The 21,189-nt window shown below is 36.9% G+C and overlaps 2 protein-coding genes across 2 annotated transcripts in view; both read right to left on the bottom strand.

Annotated features, from left to right (window-relative positions):
- The window catches only part of LOC306882584 (uncharacterized protein), a gene marked incomplete at its 5' end in the record, with an annotated part of 64,156 nt that extends 55,616 nt beyond the window's left edge, over window positions 1-8,540 (bottom strand). Inside the window, 2 exons of the mRNA XM_079437302.1 lie at window positions 8,102-8,254; window positions 8,487-8,540. Of these exons, the coding sequence (XP_079293428.1) occupies window positions 8,102-8,254; window positions 8,487-8,540 (207 nt within the window). The remainder of the gene's footprint in view (window positions 1-8,101; window positions 8,255-8,486) is intronic.
- Window positions 8,541-12,247: 3,707 nt separating this feature from the next.
- On the bottom strand, window positions 12,248-18,792 carry LOC306882357 (uncharacterized protein). Its single transcript, XM_079436911.1, has 2 exons — window positions 17,907-18,792; window positions 12,248-12,502 (listed from the first exon to the last, which is right to left on the bottom strand). The coding sequence occupies exons 1-2, from the start codon at window positions 18,351-18,353 to the stop codon at window positions 12,377-12,379; spliced, it is 573 nt and encodes a 190-aa protein (XP_079293037.1). The 5' UTR covers window positions 18,354-18,792; the 3' UTR covers window positions 12,248-12,376.
- Between the last annotated feature and the right edge of the window lie 2,397 nt (window positions 18,793-21,189).

Below are 21,189 nucleotides of genomic sequence, written 5' to 3'. Positions count from 1 at the left end.
AAAAAATTGCAGTGTGAACAAAAATGCATCACAGTTTCCAAAAAAATATTAAGTAGCAAAACTGTTTTCAACATTAATGATAATCATAAGACATGTTTCTTGAGCAGCAAATCAGAATGATTTCTGAAGGATTCGCATCTGGAAATCATTATATTTCTGACGCTGAAGACTAATGATGTAATGTAATGAGTAATGATGCTGGAAATTCAGCTTTGCATCACAGGAATAAATTACACCTTAAAATATATTAACAATTGTGTGTATTAAACTGTAATATTTAAAAATATTACTGTTTTTACTGTACTTTTTAATGAAAGTCTTGGTGAACAAAAGATACATCAAAAACAAACAAAAAATGCTAGTGCATATATTTTTTTTATTTGAGTCATTTTTAAAGCTAATTTGATAATATAATAATGTAACGTAATATTAATATGTAATTTAAAGAAATAGTTTAATTTAGCTCAAAGGGAATCATTTATGATTTTATAGGGATTTGAACAGAATCAGTGTTACGGCGATTCACTGAACGAGTCGTATAACAAACTCTGCACTGGATATTAAAATCCAACATAAATCGGCAGATTAAGACATTAACTTGTGAGCACAAAACACAAGATACTTCTCTTTTCGATATACATAAGATTGTATTTATATAAACCTAAGACATAAACTAATCTAACACATGAACACAAGCATTCACACGTTGCAGAAAGAGAGAAAGTGAGGAAAGGATGAGTTTAAGAGAATGAAAATGTGAAATCCCAAGTTTACAGCAATATGTTAAATTGCATAGACCTGAACAACCATCAATCACTTATTTAACCCTTGCTTTGAGTTTCTCAATGAGGCTAAAATTTATATTAAATGCACCTGATTCAGTTAGAACCTGGAGGTGTTGCTTGCTTTGCCTGTGTAACGGGGTTTCCTTTGTGTCTGATTGGTTGAGAGTTCAGTAGTCTTTGAAGTGAGGTCTTGGGCATTGGCTGAGGATGCGGAGTTGGTCTGGTCGAAGTTTGAAGCGAGTGCAGTCGGAGCTGGACTTTGTAGCAAACTTACATTAGAACACGAAACCCCACAGAAAGAAAAGAAACTAAAGTAAAAGAATAAAAATAAAAGGATGTAACGAGACTAAGTTGTTTTCCTTCTTATTATGGCACGTGGGCCAGAGCACGCTCAAAGAGCAGCACGCGGTGGCAAAAGAGAAGAAGAGAGCATTTTTACGAAGAAGAGTAAGAGGCAGTTTGAGAAAAGAGAAAGTTTGATGGTGTCCTGAGTTTTTAAACTCGGCTTTCAGACCGTCCCATCTGGACGTCTTGACCAATTAGATACGGTCCTTGCTTGGGGTATTGCTTTGTTTCTCCACCCCACTAATAAATCGTTGTTCTGTTCAGTCAGAGGTCCGAACTTTACAGGCTCTTGCAAAGTATACTTTTTGAACATGATTTCTATAACAAGACTATGATGCATTTGGCAAAGAATTGATTGGAAGAAACATTTAAAGCATGAATTTTCAAACTCATACATACCAAGCATGAATATTAATAATAAATATTACTAAAGAAACCTGCTCAAAACAAATGGTAATTCTACAAAATGACCAATTTCTGAACTATTCAGGCTGGATCACATCACAGAGGATGTTAGTTTCATCCTTTCTGTTTTTTCTTTGGATTTTATTGTTAATGTTTGAAACATGAACACATGTTGAGACACTTAAGGCCCATTTTACGCTCGCTTAGCTTTCTGAGTGCACTCTGGAAACACAATATTAAGCAAATAGCAGCACATGTGAAGTTACAGTCGCTGTCTATTATTTCACGCCGAGGAAAGTGAAGTTCCTCTGTGACTTTTGTTTTTGAAGAAAATAGCGATTACTTATGTCTCGACTTACAGAAACGCTTCAGAAACATCATCGGGAGATTGCTCACAGTTTCTCAGATATCATGTTATGAGCAGTGAAGGTTTCTTTTGGCTGGAGCTCACCGATTGTTGCATAAGGCTTTTGAAAGCACCATTTCTGGCCATGTTTGCACTGCGTGAATAGAAACCAGCTGGCCGAGCCCAGATAGGTCCTGGACATGTTTATTTGGTATGAATACAATGTATGACCACTGGCAGTCTTCAAAAAGCCCACCCACATCAGCACAAACCAAACGATTGTTAAATGAAGTTGTCATTTCTGCAAGACTAAACACATGAGATCTCCAAAGCCAATAAAAGCAACATATCGGGCTAAATGTAAGGAGACAGCTTAGGATAATTATTAGTGCTGCTGGCTACAGAAACCATCACTATTGCTATTGGGCATATTCAAATATTGAACCTCGCCTCATAATTCGTCCCAGACACACATGACTGATTGCTGAGGAGATGTCTGTTATTATTTTTTGCTTGATTCTTTTTTTCCTTCCTTTTTAAGAAAATATTAAATCTTGTGCACTGTAAAATATTTCAAACTCCAACTTAAAAACCAAATTGGCGGTACAAATCATTCTCATCTGGTTGAATATTATATAATACAGTGTTGTTTTAGTAATAGAGTACCTATTTCTATATTTTAATATAATATATTTCATATATTTTTTTATTTTAATTTTAGTTAGTGATTTTGTTGTGTTTGTCATAATTTTTTTTATTTCTATATACTTTTTATATTAATTTTTACCTCCATTTTAGTTATTTTAGTGTATCAAGTTAAACTAAAACATAATCAGTTTTTATTTTTATATTTGTTTTAATATTTTGAACTTGAATTTCCATTTTATTTTTATTGTAGTTAGTTTTAGTAATTTTGTGTTGTGTTTTCTGTCATTTATAATATCTTCATCTTTTAAATGTCAATATAGTTTTTTTTAATTCATTTTTACTTCCATTTTAGCTTTTTCTGTACACCGAGATAAACTAATGTAAAATATTTTAAATCCGTTTTTATTTTTATCTTTTTAGTTTTTGTAGTTGAAGCTTGTTACATCAAGTTAAACTAACTTAAAATGAGAAATCTTGCCTTTGAAAAGATTTGATGAAATAAATAAAAAAATCAAGTATCCAATTTTTTGTTTAGTTTCAGTTTAGTTTGTTTTTATAACCTGGAATAGTATATATATATATATATATATATATATATATATATATATATATATATATATATATATATATATATATATATATATATATATATATATATATATATATATATTTAAATATATTTTATATATTTTTTCTAAAATTAAGTTGAAATTGGTAAATTATTTTAATTATTTAAAGTAATTTAAAATACATATTCTACCATGACTTATTGATCATATCATTTTTATTATGGTCTCAGAGTTTCAGTATGAATCCAAATCTTCCTCACATCAAAAACGCACAGGAGATACACATCACAAGTGTACAAGAAAAACAAACCCGCCACAATGTTTGGCAAGATCTCATAGTGCAGATAAAAAATGTCGTCACTTCTAATAAAAGATCAGCCATTATTTTTAATGGCTTCCCACAGGCTCAACGGTATTTCAATATTCGCGTCCTGTGTAAACAACACTATCGTCTCATTTCTACCCCACCGTGACGAGAAACCCATGACTTCATACTTTGTTTCTTCCGCTTCCCTTTAAAACAATAGCCCGTTTTTCAAAAAATAACATTCCATAAATCAGAATGAAAGTTTGGTGAAATGATACGGCTATAGATGTCATCAGCACGGCTGAGGTCATGCAGGTTTTCCTCCTTTGAGTAAATTAGCAGAACCTGTACTGTGAAACTGATATCTAACAGGTTATTTAATTGTTTCAAATGTTCGATTTAAAGTGAAAACTCTTCCTCATACCTGTGGTTATTAGTATGTGCCTAGATTTAAACTGCTGATTGTGTCTGGCCAGAGGAGAATGACACTATTTCGACAAACTATTTCCCGTCTAAATACTGTAAAGCTGATATAAAGCCACCCAGCTCTATATCAAGCCGATGTAAAGCTGCTTTGACACAATTTGCATTGTTAAAAGCACTATACAAATAATACTGACTTGACTTGTCTTGTTAATGAGACATGTACTGTTTGATTACCAATTACCTGGAACAACATACATATCTACCAAATTTTGATAGCAACATTTAATCGTTGCAGTTAATAGTGTTCACCGTCTGTTTGATTACATGCAATTTGTAACTAACTGCATGATTTTTACTGTACACTTCTGTCATAGTCACCACTAATAACCTACTCCGAAATATAATGTAGAAACTTTTTCTGTAAAGCTGCTTTGCAACGATTTATATCGTGAAAAGCACTATACAAATAAACTTAAATTGAATTGAATGAATCAGAAACACAGACTTACACCAGCATTCAAAGGTTTGGGGTCAGTAAGATTTTTTAAAAATGTTTTTGAAAGAAGTTTCTTCTGCTCACCAAGTCTGCATTTATTTGATAAAAAAATGCTGTAAAATCAGTAAAAATGTGAAATATTATAACCATTTAAAAAAACTGGTTTCTATGTGAATATATTTAAAAATGTAATTTATTCCTGTGGTGCACGGCTGAATTTTCATGCTCCTTCAGGAATCATGTGCATTTGCGGCTCAAGAAACATTTCTGATTATAATTTTTTCATGATATTTTGATGTATAGAAAGTTCAAAAGAACAATTTATTTGAAATAGAAATCTTTTGCAACATTATAAATGTCTTTGCTGTCACTTTTGATCAAGTTAATGCAGCCTTGCTGAAATGTATTAGTAAAAAAACTTAATAATAATCTTTTGAACATGCAAACGCTCACATTTTCTTAAAAAAAAAATTTACTTTGAATTATCAAAATTATACAATTAACCCATTTTTCTGTGAATCCCAAAAGTGTTCTTAATGAGGCAATCCTAAAGAGCGCTGGAGGATGTGTTGAATTTAATTCACCTTTCTGAAACCAATTTCCACATCCTTGACTCTATAACGCTACACTAACACAGATTCATCAGTGCTATCAGTCAACCGAATACATCATTTTCTACAACCCCCTTCAGTTTGCTTATAGGGGAAAGAGGGGCACCGATGATGCGGTTATAACATTATGTGATTTGGTAGCTGAACACATCCAGACGACTACAAATTATGTTAGGATTTTATTTATAGATTTTAGCTCAGCTTTTAATTCGATTCAGATTGATATTCTTTTGCAAAGATTAATTAACTTAGGAGTGAATGTATGGTGATCTTATTTGGTGGACTAAAGATTTTCTTTTAAATCGTCCTCAAAAATTAGTTGTTAATGATATGGTGTCAATCATTGTAAATACAGGAGTTCCACAAGGATCTATTTTATCACCCTTACTTTTCTCGTTGTATACAAATGAATTTAAGATCCATGATTCATATTTTAACTTAATTAAATACGTGGACGATATGACACTTCTTGGCCGGTTGAGTAAAGCTGGAACAGAGGGAGATACGTGGTATTACAGTTACATACATTTGCTTCAAAATTGGTGTAAACTGAGTAAACTGGAGATAAATGTGAATAAAACCAAGGAATTGGTCATTAGTAGGAAAAAATCAGATTTTATTGAAGGGATAGAATCTCTGATACTTGATGGACATCAAATAGAGACGGAAGTTTTAAATATTTAGGAATGTTTATTGATAATAAATTGGCATTTTCTGGCAATGTGGAGTATGTTTTTAAAAAAGCAATGCAGAGATTACACCTTATTCGGAGGTTACAACATTTTGGAGTGAGTCAACATATTTTAGAGATGGTTTATTAAAATATTGTTGAGAGTTGTATGTTTTAACATGACCATGTGGTATGGACTATTGCCAGTTAAAGAAAAGCAAAAACTGGGTCGAGTAGTTAAAATTGCTAGTGCAATCGTAGGACAACCACAAAGACAATTGAATGAAATCTATCAAACAAGAGTCAAACAAAAAAGCATAGGTCATTATTGAAGATTGTTCTCATCCCTTGAATACACAATTTCAGCTTTTACCATCACAAAAGACGTTTTAGGCAACCTCAAGTAAGGAAAAATGTGTATTAAATGTCATTTGTGCCAACTGCTGTTAGGATTTTAAATACTACGATCTAAGTGTGAGATGGGGGGGATTGTGTTATTGTGAATTGTGTGAAGATGTTAAATGCATTTGTGTGGTGAAGCCAAAGACAAATTTCCACTTGTGGACAATAAAGTGACTAAACTAAACTATTAACGACGTATTACTGTTCCTGAGGCTCGTCTGTCATCTAAAACACTGCGCTGCCCACTTCACTTCAGCTCAGTAAATCTCATGGGTCATACGGGCTGCTGAGAGCAGCAGCTGCGTCCTGAAGCAAATATCCCCGAAAAATGTCCTTGTATGTCAGAGCGAGCATGGCGATGAGATAACGCGAGCGCTCGAGCGGCTCGGTTTAGTCTCAGAAGGCCAGAGGCGTGAAGAGACAGGGCCAAACAATGATCTCATCCCAAAATAATTGCTCCTCTCGTGGCTGTTCCCTTCCCTCCCACTCCCCTGTGCTGCCCGCTCTCCAACTTCAGACAAAAAGAGCGAAAGAAAAGAAACAGAGGGGCTTGAACGGGGTCAGAAGGGTCAGGACGCTCTGTTTCCACCTTTATCTACACTGCTTTTTATGTCTGTAAACTGCAAGTGTAATTTTCCACATTAGTGATGCACTGATTCAGTTTAGCTCGAAAAAAATAAATAAAAAGTGACCAAACACAGGTCCACCTATCCACAAAGGCAATGTCGTTTCCAAATATTAAAACAAAGACTTTCAGCTGTGAAGTTGAAGTAAAATGAATGATGAATGAATGCATTGATTTCCAGGATTGATTTCCCTCAAAATCAAGAAGAATTAAATAAGAAATTTAGCATAAAGAAAATGAAGCAAGCTTTTTTTCTGCATTTTCATAATTTTCCCTCCAGTGATGATTTATGAATAAATATATAATGTATTTATATTATTAAAAATTATATTTAAATTGTTATAATAATTTACACTACTTAATTACTAATTTATGTTTATTTAAAATAATTATTTCAGTATTTTGTATAGTAAAAAAAAACTTTTAATGGGCTTTAAAAAGTCTAATTATTTATGCAAAAATGAATTTTCATGCCATTTTGACTTCAATATTAATTTCTGTAAAATGTTACAAAAAGTAATATGCTATTTTTATCATATATTATAGTATATTTTTTTATATTAAATATAAAATATTATATAAAACATTTTGATATACTTTTAAAATAATTTTTAATTATATTTAATATCACGTTAGTATAATTTGCACTACTTAATTACCAATTCAAGCTGATTTAAAATATTTATTGGAGTATGTGTTATTGTTAAAATAAACTATTACAATGTAAAACAAAAATATCTTTATGGACTTATAAAAAATATGTATTTTCTTTATCCAGAAACACAATATTTAATATAATTTTCCCTACAATTTTCTTTTCCGTAAAATGCTACAAAAATTAATAATATATATATGGTATAAATTGTATTTTATTTATAATATATAAAATACATATTTTTATATTATACAAATGCTATGATATCATATAAAAATTCCATTTAAATTGTATTTAATATGTTAATTCATATTGGCATAATTTGCAGGAATGCAATAAATGTATGTATGTATGTATGTATATATATATATATATATATATATATATATATATATATATATATATATATATATATATATATATATATATAGCAAATTAACAATACATACAATTATATATATATATATATATATATATATATATATATATATATATATATATATATATATATATATAAATAAAAACATTTAAATATTGGTTTAAATAAATTTAAATACATTTATATATTTATTCACGTCCCAAATCCAAAAAGTTACATTTGTGACACTGAGCATGTTGTTGGCATATTGTTTTTTTTCTTGTTTTAAGCAAATGCCTTGCATGACTTGCAATAAAATCATCTGCCAAATACAGAAAATCCAAATGAATAACATAAAATGGTGCCGCTGAATTGAATTTTTTATTCAGTTTAGTGAACTATTCTTTAAAGCAATCTCTCTTGATTTTCACTGACAGAGTGCAGCGATCATACCTGAGTGATCTCCTTATTGAAGATGGCGTTTTGATGGGTAAAACTGTGCTCATTTTGCACCGATGAGGCTTTGGAAACCAAGCACACGTCTTTATGCTCGCAGGACAGACTGTCCACCACATCCTTTCTTGCTTGGGTTTTGAGCATCTGGGTCTATGTGGAAAGAAATATGAAATTATCACTTATTCATGGAGAAAACTGGTAATATATACAAGCTAAAACATCTGAACACTGTGCTGGTGGAATGAAAAGCTTGTGTGATGTCATTGTGAGTTTATATTGAGAGTAAAACGCTTACAGAATGGAAGAGCCACGAAACAAGTCCGGGCAAGGAACAAGGTCATTTCAGATCACTGCAACACGGAACCACAAAGTAAATTCCCACAGTGATTATGTCATCGATGACTACGAGTGAGGAAGAGCAGCTCATCGGCACCATGCATGCTTAAATATGTGACGAATCAACCACAACAACACACTGAATAAGAAAGGAATGAGAAAACACATTGGTAAACTAAAGTACTACTTGTTTAAAGTGGGAAGTCGTGGCCTAATGGTTAGAGAGTCGGACTTGTAATCCGAAGGTTGCGGGTTCGAGTCTCGGGCCAGCAGGGATTGTAGGTGGGGGGAGTGAATGTCCAGCGCTCTCTCCACCCTCAATACCACGACTGAGGTGTCCTTGAGCAAGGCACCGAACCCCCAACTGCTCCCTAAAGAGTAGGTTGCGGGTTCGAGTCTCCGGCCGGCAGGAATTGTAGGTGGGGGGAGTGAATGTCCAGCGCTCTCTTCACCCTCAATACCACGACTGAGGTGCCCTTGAGCAAGGCACCGAACCCCCAACTGCTCCCCGGGAGCCGCAGCATAAATGGCTGCCCACTGCTCCGGGTGTGTGTTCACGGTGTGTGTGTGTTCACTGCTGTGTGTGTGCACGTTGGATGGGTTAAATGCAGAGCACGAATTCCGAGTATGGGTCACCATACTTGGCTGAATGTCACTTCACTTCTTCTTCTTAAGTGTCTACAATCTGTTCAAATCAGAATATCATCGGTCTACAAGTGGGCTCAGAAATTAATGCTGGCATCACAATGATCAAAAATGCCCCACAAATTCAAGGTAATGGGGCAAAAAAGGCTGCTGCACAATTAAACTATACTCTATTCCTGCTGTCACGATTAAAATGAAAGGTGAAAACGAATTAAGTGTCAATTCGTGACATTAGATTGCATCAGGTTTCTGTTTGCGCACTTTTTTGCAACCCTGAGCATTATAACCAATCTCATGTGTTCTGTTGCGTTTATGAACGCAGTGGCCAATGCGTTTATGCGATTAGATTAGTCAGCGATAAAACACACCAATCAGAAGCATTTAGATGAGTCATCATCATAAACACCAGAGTTTTGTTGCACGCAAATTCTCTCATCTCAAACAACAAAGAGTAGAAAAGATGCAAGTAAGAGAGTTTCATTTCGCAGTTTAGTGATTATGAAGGGAGTTTTTGCAAAAGTGCATAATTCATGCTAGACCAACGTTGTGGACTGACATGTTTGTGTGTGCAGCCGGAATAGGTACGGTAACAGCGATGCTAGCGGCGGTGTGTAAAATGGTCCATTTTAACAGATAACAACACTGTTTACACTACAGAAAGCCATTGCTAACTCGTGTCAGACAGTCTTATATAACCAAAAACCACAGTCAGCACAACCGGTGACGATTATGGTGGTGAGGACGCATTTAAAGCACTCAAATAATTTGACAAACTCAGTAAAGTCAGGAAACATCTGTGGTGATGGTGGGAAAGGGCGGCCCATTACATCAACACATCATCACAATCATAAATTAAAGATGAGATCACATGTTTGTGCTGCAAAAACATTACACTGCAAAAAAGTAATCTTCACCTGTATCTTGTTTTCCATTATTAAACATCCTTTAAGAAAGATACATTTACTTGAGATGGTAATGCATCCATTTGTTTATTCTTAGTATAGCATAATACTTATTAAATATATATAATGGTTATTATAGTTAACCAAATCCACAAATTAAAATAGAATAAAATCCTAAAAATATTACTTGAAATAAAATAAACGTTAACTAAACTAAAATATAAAAAATATTTCTCATTTTCATTTAGTATCTTGATGTACTAAAATAACTAAACTACTACAGTGGAAATAAAAATTAATAATACCTATCAACATATAAACACAAAATTCGAAAATACAAAAATAACATTAAAAATGGAAAATACGAAAATTACAAACAATATTATCTCAATGTTACAAAATAACATAGCATATGTGTATTATATTGTTTTTGTTATTTAATTAAGTATTCAATAATACTTATAAATATAAATATTTAAAAAATAAAAGGTATATTTACATATTATAGTATTTTTTTCTATATATAATTTTTGTAAGTATAAATTATAAATCAAAAATAAAATACAATAAAGTTATTCAAGTTATAAAGTTGTTAATTCAAACCATTTATTCTGTGTTTTTGATAGCCACAAATCAAAGCTAAATGTTTGACATTGAATGTGTTTTTCCATATTGATTTTTCTTGTTTTAAACAAACCAAAAAATGGTTTATATACCCCATGTTTACAAGACAACCCAATTTGTCAATGTTTTAAGAAAAATACACTTTATTAAACATACAAGAAACTGAACATCATAAGCAAGTCATTTTTATGGGCATTTAAGATACTTTTACTGGAAATCAAGACTAAAGCAGTGATAAAGAAAATGATTTTGCAGTGTGTAAATCTCCATCACTCAGGGTGGATTGGCATGTCCCGTCCATGTCCAGTGATTCCGAGTGTCATCCCATCCTGTATGAGCTCATGTTTTCCACATGATTGACCGATCCGCTCGGCCTGGTCACCCTCGCGCGGCGCCCGATCGCAGATGACTCAAGCCTTGGCCCGAAGGCACTCAGGCTGCGACCGGTTTGTTTTGAGTGCTGATTTCCCTTAATGTTGTGAGTAAACATTTATTTCGCAGGCATCGTGCCTCGCAAACAACAGCGCTGTGCGCAGGTGGCCCCGACCGCAGCCGCCGTCTCATCAAAGGGCGGTCCGCTTTTTAAGGGCCTCGACTCACATTACCCCAAAACGGCTGTAAAAGTTTCACTGCTGCTTTTTCCTCTGCAAAACCCAACTGAACACTTAAAATAATAAGTCGTTTAGGCTTGGCCTGCTGCGCCACTGACATCACTTCCTAAATTCCAAGAGCCCATTATCTTATATACATCTGGCTATGGCTGAACATAAACCACTCAAGAGGGAATTCACAGTCAAAATTAAATTCCGCTGCACACGGGTCTGGGGTCAGTCGTGTGTTCGAGCGGTCAGGGAACAAGTAGTACAAGATCTGCAAACCGATAAACCAACAGAGAGATGATATAGTTACAATACCACTGGCTTACTATGTACAAGTCTGCATAGAGCGCAGTCAAGTTCTGGAAGTGAAACACTTATTCATATTTTGTCCTTGGAGAAACAATAGCATAGAATGTTTAATAATGCATAATAGAATGCATAATTCACAAATGAGAGAAGCTGCTGTTACCATTGAAACACAGCAAAAAAGCCGAGCAGTCCCATGATGCACTGCAAATCAGGATTATTAGTTAACGAAAACTATTTTTAAATAGTTACTTAAAATAAATGTCAGCAGCAATAATTATAAAAAACTAAGCTCATTGCCAAAGCAACATTTCTTTGATGTACAAAAAAAAAAAAAAGTATAACATTTTAATTTAAATGAATATGGAAAATACAAAATAAAACTAATTCAAAATCTTTAAAAACTATAATAGAATCTAAATGATACTAAAACAAACAAACAAACAATACACTGGTGTGATTTGTGCATTCAGAATTAAACATGAAATGTATAACATTTTTGAATATATTAGAGTTTTTTCCAAAAGCTTATTATTATACTGTTTTTATAATAAAATGAAATAGTTGTATAATAATTACATCATTAACACCACCACCACAACAATTTGTGTACGAATTTCAATTTCCCAAATTTATTTTTGATGTCCCAAATTTTCAAATGTTTGATGTGATTAATCTCCGAGCTGGTTAGATTGGTTCATGCTTTAATTAAGTTTTTTTTTTTTTTTTTTATCTGTATGATGAAAATATGAATAAAAAACCAGCTTGTTTGTTTTTCAGTTGCTCCTGATAAAAGTGTCCGCTAAACACATAAATGTAAAATCAAAGAGCATCTAAAATCTGAATCTGAATTATGAAAACTATCTTCTTTTTTCCAGAATATTGTCATTAAGGTTAATCTGGTAAATCAAAGTTACCTGTGGAAAAGAAGTGAATTTGTCTTTGTCACCACTGCACTGCTTTTCCCCATCTTTACACAGCAACACCTAAACAAAGACATAAACGCTGAGCTGTCATGATTTATATTCATTACCTGAGACAGACAATATTGTGGTTTTGCTTTTCAAGGCCAAAACGGATTATCTGTACTTCTATCACAATAACATAAAATAAAAACATTCATTCCGAATATTTTTGTTAATTTATTAATATATTAATTTTATTAAATTAATACACATTTTATCACATTAAAGCTGCAGTCCGTAAGTTTTGCCTCTTTGTTGCCATCTCTGTTTGAAAACTTAGAATTGCAGCTCTGTGCAGAATTATCTTCCGTGCATGGCAAAAAAGCATTAGAATAAATCTCGCTACCAATAGTGATTAAATCCAACGATCGGTTAGCTCATATCACATTTAACCGTGCAAATTATCATTGTTATACTTTCTCAAATTATTAATGTTAACAACATCAGCATTGCGTGACTATGCATATAGTATAGTATAGTTACAGCCGCTGATGTAAAATGGCGCCGCTGATGGCAGCTATTGTGCGTTGCTCCTCGGTGTTTGTATTGTTTTTGTTTGTTTTTCCTGTTTTTTGTTTTTCAAATAAGATCAGCTTTACCAGGGATGATCTACTGAACATTCGGCAGAACACACCACAAAATCTTCTACCGGTTTTTGATTTTTCGGACGTTTTGCTGGACATTGTAGTTGGCGGAGCTGTAGCTCTAGTCAAACGCTTCAGGAGGCGCAGACGGGGAAAGAGAGCCGGCGCGCTCGTGAAACTTCGTCAGCGCGGATTTAGAACGGCGTTGCCTAGCATCCATCTGGCGAATCTCCGCTCTCTACCCAACAAAACGGACGAACTCCTTCTGCTCTCCCGGACAAACAAGGACTTTTCTAACTCTGCTGCTCTATGTTTCACGGAAACCTGGTTGAATGGCGACATACCGGACAGCGCGATCCATCTGCCTAATTATCAGCTGATCAGAGCAGATCGGGACACAGAATCAACGGGGAAATCGCGCGGCGGCGGGACATGCTTTTACATCAATGAGAGGTGGTGTACAGATGTAACTGTTTTAAAGAAGATGTGCTGCTCAGATCTAGAAACGCTCTTCATTAACTGCAAGCCGTTCTATTCGCCGCGGGAGTTCTGCTCGTTCATTCTCGTGAGTGTCTACATTCCACCGCAAGCGCACGTGAGCACAGCTCTACAGAAACTCGCTGATCTGATCACAGAGAGTGAACAACAACACCCGGACTCTGTTTTAATCATTCTCGGGGACTTTAATAAAGCAAATCTCTCCCGTGAACTGCCAAAATACAGACAGCATGTTACATGTCCCACCAGAGACAGTAATATATTGGATCACTGTTACACAACAATAAAGGACGCATATCACTCGGTTCCACGAGCAGCTTTAGGACTCTCTGATCACTGTTTGGTTCATCTTATTCCATCCTACAGGCAGAAACTTAAGTCTGCGAAGCCTGTATTAAGATCTGTTAAAAGATGGACTAACGAAACAGAGCGGGATTTACAAGCCTGTTTCGACCTGACTGATTGGTCTGTTTTTGAAGCTGCAGCAAATGACCTGGACGAGCTCACAGAGACTGTAACATCATATATCAGTTTCTGTGAGGACATGTGCATTCCTACCAGGACTCATCTATTCTACAACAATGACACACCATGGTTCACTGCCAAACTCAGACAGCTCCGTCAGGCCAAAGAAGATGCTCACAGAAAGGGGGATAAAGTCTTGTACAAACAGGCCAAATACACACTGGAAAAGGAGATCAGAGTGGCAAAGAGGAATTATTCTGACAAGCTCAGGAACAAATTCTCTTCCAGCGATCCGGCTTCAGTGTGGCTAGGATTAAAGGACATCACCAGCTACAAAACACCACCCCCCAGCACTCTGGAGAATCAACACCTGGCAGACGACTTAAACGAGTTCTTTTGTCGTTTTGAACGATCACCCAACACCCGCCCAGAACACCCCTCCACACAACCATTCACACCTCCAGCAATCCCTCTCTCCCCCACACCTACAATTCAAATCAGCGAAGACGATGTGTGCCAGGTCTTCAGGAAAAACAAAAGAAGGAAAGCACCTGGTCCAGATGGTGTGTCACCAGCCTGCCTAAAAATCTGTGCTGAGCAGCTGGCCCCCATCTTCACACAGATCTTCAATAGATCACTGGAGCTGTGTGAAGTCCCCTCATGCTTCAAATGCTCCACCATCATCCCCGTCCCAAAGAAACACAAAATTACTGGACTTAATGACTACAGACCTGTGGCACTAACGTCTGTAGCCATGAAATCATTCGAAAGACTGGTTCTGGCTCATCTGAAGGACATCACTGGACCCTTACTGGACCCCCTGCAGTTTGCCTACAGAGCAAACAGGTCTGTGGATGATGCAGTCAACATGGGACTGCACTTCATCCTGCAGCATCTGGACAGACCAGGGACTTATGTGAGGATCCTGTTTGTGGACTTCAGCTCTGCTTTTAACACCATTATCCCGGAAACCCTTCAAAATAAACTAACTCAGCTCTCCGTCCCCACCTCCGTCTGCCAGTGGATCAACAGCTTCCTGACAGACAGACAGCAGTTAGTAAAGCTTGGCAAATTCACATCCAGCACCCGAACCATCAGCACTGGAGCTCCCCAGGGCTGCGTACTCTCCCCACTGCTCTTCTCCCTCTACACCAACGACTGCACATCTAAAGACCCCTCTGTCAAGCTCCTGAAGTTCGCAGACGACACCACACTGATCGGCCTCATCCAGGACGGTGACGAGTCTGCTTACAGACAGGAGGTTAAGGAGCTGGCTGTCTGGTGCAGTCTCAACAACCTGGAGCTTAACACGCTCAAAACTGTGGAGATGATCGTGGACTTCAGGAGAAACCCCCCTGCTCTCCCCCCACTTACCATCATGAACAGCACCGTGACTGCAGTGGAGTCATTCAGATTCCTGGGCACCACCATCTCTCAGGACCTAAAGTGGGATATTCACATTGACTCCATTGTCAGGAAGGCCCAGCAGAGGCTGTACTTTCTTCGCCAGCTGAGGAAGTTCAACCTGCCACAGGACTTACTGAAACAGTTCTACTCTGCCATCATTGAATCCATCCTCTGCACCTCAATAACTGTCTGGTTCAGCTCAGCTACCAAATCTGACCTCAGAAGACTACGGAGGGTAGTCCGGACTGCTGAGCGAATCATTGGTACAACCCTCCCCACTCTCCAAGAACTGTACTTATCCAGAGTGAGCAAAAGGGCTGGTAAAATCACTCTGGACCCCTCACATCCAGCACACAACCTCTTTGAACTGTTACCATCTGGTCGACGCTACAGAGCTCTGTGCACCAGAACGACCAGACACAGGAACAGTTTCTTCCCTCAGTCAATACATCTCATGAACACTCAATAAATAAACGTAGAACACACAACTAATACATTATCCATTCACCACACTCACTTATTTTATTTTATTTTCTCATTTCTAATTTGCACATACTTCACCTGTACATACATAGTCGCCTATATTATATATTATATATTGTGTATTTTTTATTTTTGCTGCTTTGTACATTGGTTATTGGCTATTTCCTGTTATTTTGTTTCATTACCTGTGTCCTGTCCTGTTACTGTCCTTCTGTTGCACTGTGGAGCTTCTGTCACTACAACAAATTCCTTGTATGTGTAAACATACTTGGCCAATAAAGCTCATTCTGATTCTGATTCTGATTCTGATAGTGTGTATTAGCTGTAGATTTCAATTTCTGTACAATCTAATCTAATTACCATTCAAATTTCATATTAAGAAATTATTTTTACCCAAAAAAGGAAACTATGCTCCCTTCAAACTGGTTTTCTTTAAAATACAAATCTTGTGTAATCCCAGGTGCGATAGCCTTGTAGCCGGGAAAACTTCTTTATGTTTACAGACTGATGTAATGACAAGGTGCAGTGCTCGAACTTCCTGCGAAAACCTACTGTAGCACTCAAATTAGAAAACATTATTATAAGCTAACCGTTGTGAATCGGGCTAAAGTAAGGCGATAGTCGTGAACACTGGCTGGTTATGTACTTGCTCAAATATTAATTTCGGATCATTTTTAACCCAAAAAAGTTATGGACTGCAGATTTAATATATTAAAAACAAGTCAAATACTAAGAAATCATGAAAGTCATGTTCATTTCAAAACTTTTCACTGAAACTGATGCTGATCGTATGATCTGTAATGAAATAAAGATGAGAAGCATTGTGACTAGTGGTATTAGACTTTAGGACCCCCTATATCTCTATTGTATAGGATAAATACACAGAAGCATTTCGCCTGCTGACCCATTGACATGAAACAAAACCTGAGTGAACACACGCTGGATCCTGGAGGAGGATTTGAACAGAATGGAGCCTTTCAGCCGAAGCTCTGACATCATTTGAACTTGAGCAGTGATTCCAGGAAGAGCAGCGTTACATAATAAACACATCATCTGAACCACACAGATCCTGAGCACACGACCGCACTCATCTCCTGCCTTCTCCAGCTCATAATAAGACGTGCCTATCAGTTCATGTGGACACGCATGAACTGATATTAAAGCTGAGAGAGCGGTGACATCATCAGCCTGGATGAGATCGGCTACAATAGTTATATTTGTGTATCACCGTTTCCATGGCATTTCGTTATGTTTTGATTACGGAAGTTTTTAATAAACAACAGCAACATGTGGATTCTCCAAAAACAAGATTCCAGGGGCATGCCATTTTATTCCAGTAACACAATGTTATTGTCCTGAGTAGTTTATGTGAGCATGTTTAACTCGATACAGCAATGTTTCAAAGTTTACTGCACTTATATGACATTTTACAGGCTTAATATATATATATATGTCACGTTTCAATCTTCAGTGGCATGTGTGATACATTTATAAATGGTATAGATGTATTATTTTATAATCACACCTCAATTTAAATATCTATATTCAAGATTTTTGTTTGTGCATTTTTTGTCTTAATATTAAATGAAATCTAATAAGCAAAGTAAAAATATATATAAAAAAAACTTTCATTCATACATTTCTTCTTTCATTATTATCTATAAAAGGCACTTATGAAGCATTTTATGCACTTCATGAATAAAATGAATACTCATTTCATCATTAATAACAATGACAACAACCTGAGTTTTTCAGGATAGCAACAGTTTTTTTTAGTTACACGTTACATAATATTAAAAATAGATTTTATAGATTAAAAAAAAAAAAAGTTCAAGGCATTTTAGTTAATAACCTAAATGACAACCTTAATACTCGTTGTATGCCTGCATTAAAAAGCAATGATGGCTTCACATAAAACAACAAATATTTTCATTTACTTCCATTCTGATTAGATTTCAAATATATAAATGAATATAAGTGTGTTTTACCTTGAACTGTGAGCTGGGTTTATTCTCACAGCTGACGCCCACTATTTTAGGCAGCTGCATGTTGGAGGATGTGATGTTGTTATTGTTATTAATATTCTCCGAGTTTGCTCTTATTTTCTTCAGCTCCATCCCTGGAGTCAGTCTGTCTTTCGCAGCCTCTGTTTGGCTGGAGATGGTGATCTTACGAATGGATCTGGACGCAGCGTTCGGTGGGGAGGCTGTGTTTCGGTTCAGGTGGTCGTCGGACATCTCTTCGCGCCGATGCTTCGCCGCGGGTCCGAGATAAAGAGACACCTGTTCGTTCAGGTGCCTCAGTTTGCAGTTATCCGAGAACGTCCGGTTCGGAAGAAAACCATCGGGAAAGTCCGAGCACTTTGGCACGGCTGGCGCCGAGAGTTTGGTCCCGATGGTGAACGGCTGGATTTTCCTGACGATGCTCTCCGACATGGTTCGTTCTAAATAAAAAAAATAAAAAGTCCAAGCTATACTCGTTTCTCCAGAATTTAGTTGTCCACCTTCTTGTGCATGTTGAGAATGCACAAGACGCAGCCCAGGATGGCCTCCTTGGACTCCTGGGAACTGATGCGCTCCCAGACGTGGCGCAGCACGGTGCCGAGGTGGCCAGCAGCCGCCGTGAGGCTTCTGCGAAGGAGCTGCGCGGCAGAGGCAGCTAATCTGCTACTGAAGAGACTAACAACCAGAGAGCGCAGCAAGAGGAAAACGGCTGGCATGCTGCCGGAGAGAGAGAGAGAGAGAGAGAGAGGAGGAGGGGAAGCTTTCGTGAACGAGGGATGAAGTCACCGGACCGGAGTTTCTGTCAGAGCATGTGCAAAGCGCAGGCAGGGGAGAGGAGGTTGTAAAGCCTGGCTGTCAAAACTTCCTCTCTGACTGAGAACAGAGGAGCCTGGCGATAAGAGCGGGATGGCGGAGACCCCTGGGTGACCCTTTCGGTCAGGGTGAGGCAGCGCAACAACGCAAAACAGAAGCGCTTACTTTTTAAACGTAGTGTAAATATTTAAAAGTAGCAGATCGGCATGTTTCGGAATCTTCCCTTCAAGCGAAACATTCCAAAATTGAAGATGGTCTTCAGATGTTGTCCAGAAAAGATTCTTGGCTTCAATTAAATGCAAAAACATCTGCGGTGTTCATGCTTTCAGCAGCTTCTGATATCTGGCGTTGCGCTCGCGTCTCTGTCCGCTCTCAAAAGAACCGCTTCGGACTTTCTCCACGCGTCTTTGTTCTGTGCCTCGGGAACAGTTGTTTCGACAGGTTTCGTCCCAATGAAAGTGCACAAGCTAATTTAAGCACAGGAATGCCATGTGTTCTGAACAAATGATGCCTTCAGGACTGACCTTTGACCCCTTGACAGTGTGTGGAGCTGACTGGTCACATTTACACAGCGGGTTTGAACAACAGAGGAAACAACCTAGATGTGAAAGTCTGTAAAAGAAGAAAGTCGTTTTGGAATATTAGAATATTTGGAATATGTAGCAATAGCCAAAAATACATTGCATGGGTCAAAATTATTGATTTTTCTTTCATGACAAAAATCTTTAGGACGTTAAGTAAAGATCATGTTTCATGAAGATATTTTGTAAATGTCCTACAATAAATATATCAAAACTTCATTTTTGATTAGTAATTCATTTGGACAACTTTAAAGACGATTTTCTCAATATTTGATTTTTCTGCACCCTCAGATTCCAGATTTTCAAATAGTAGTATCTCGGCCAAATATTGCTCTATCATGAACCATACACCATAAATCAATGGGAAGCTTATTTATTCAGCTTTTGGATGATGTATAAATCTCAATTTCGAAAAATTGACCCTTATGTCCAGGGTCACAAATGTCCTGGCTCTTCCAAGCTTTGTAATGGCAATGAATGGCTGTTGATTTTTTGAAGTCCAATAAAGCGCATCCATCCATCATAAAAAGTGCTCCACATAGCTGTTAATAAAATTTCAATGTATTTGTGTAATGCAATGTCATCCGCAGGCCTTTATTAACCCCCTGGAGCCATGTAGGGTAGGGATGCACCGAAGTGAAAATTCTTGGCCGAAGCAGAAACCGGACGAAATGAAACAGTGGTACCGAACACATTTCTTTTGCGGTTTTTTCCTCCATGTATTTTTGCCAACAACAATTTAAAAATATTTAACACTGAACATGTTTTAATATTCTAGTAGACATTATACAAACAAAGCACAATTTAACAATTTAACAACCACCACCAGTGTGCAGCATCCACCTGGATGAGCCACAGCACAACGGCGCCAGTGCGCTCACCACACACCAGCTACAGGTGGAGAGGAGAGAGTGATAGAGCCAATCAAGTGTATGGGGATTATTAGGAAGCCATGATTGACAAGGGCCAGTAGAGGGAATTTGGCCAGGACACCGGGGTTACACCCCTACTCTTTACGAGAAGTGCCCACAGAGAGTCAGGACCTCGGTTTAACGTCTCATCCGAAAGACGGTGCTTTTTTGACAGTATAGTGTCCCCGTCACTATACCGGGGCGTTAGGACCCACACAGACCACAGGGTGAGCACCCCCTGCTGGCCTCACTAACACCTCTTCCAACAGCAACCTAGTTTTCACCGGAGGTCTCCCATCCAGGTACTGACCAGCTCAACCCTGCTTAGCTTCAGTGGGCAACCGGTCTTGGGCTGCAGGGTGATATGGCTGCTGACATGTGACATAAATCTCTTACTCGCTCACAGTAAAAGTGAAGAAACCATGATGAAGCACTCTAAAATGAGAGAAAGCAATATTAATTTCACAACAGAGAAGAAGAAAATCATGATGGGCACAATTTATAAAATATCTGAGCAAAAACTATGTCTGCTCCAAGACAATGAGGCAGAATGGAAACCAGACTTTCATCTCCAAAAGAGTTTCATATGGAAGCTTATTTTCGCCTCTGAATAAAAAATTTAAAAAAGGTAATTGCGACTTTTTCCTCACAATTCTGACTTTTTTCTTACAATTGTGTAATATAAACTAACAATTATGACTTTTCTCAGAATTGTGATACATAAACCGCCTGTCATAGAGTCAGAATTGCGAGATATAAACTCACAATTGTAAGAAAATAATCTTTTTCCCTCAGAAATGCAATTGAGAGTTTATATCTCTATTCTGAGAAAATATACAATTGCAATTTACAATTTTGCAACTGCGAGAAAGTCAATATTTTCATCAAACTTTCATCCAGATTCTTTTAAGCCTAGTTAAACACCCAGGGAGGACGTTTTAACTTAAATAGTTTAGCATTTGA

Source organism: Barbus barbus (assembly GCF_936440315.1).
Source record: "Barbus barbus genome assembly, chromosome: 16".
Taxonomy (NCBI): Eukaryota; Metazoa; Chordata; class Actinopteri; order Cypriniformes; family Cyprinidae; genus Barbus; species Barbus barbus.
The sequence above is the reverse complement of the archived record's forward strand: the minus strand, read 5'-3'. Positions and strand labels throughout refer to the sequence as shown.

Excerpts from the sequence above, each read along its gene's own strand:
- LOC306882357 (XM_079436911.1), bottom strand. The coding sequence starts at position 18,353 with ATGTCGGAGAGCATCGTCAGGAAAATCCAGCCGTTCACCATCGGGACC. Across the intron at positions 12,503-17,906 it reads AACCCAGCTCACAGTTCAAG|GTGTTGCTGTGTAAAGATGG; the intron begins GTAAAACACACT and ends GTCTTTGTTTAG.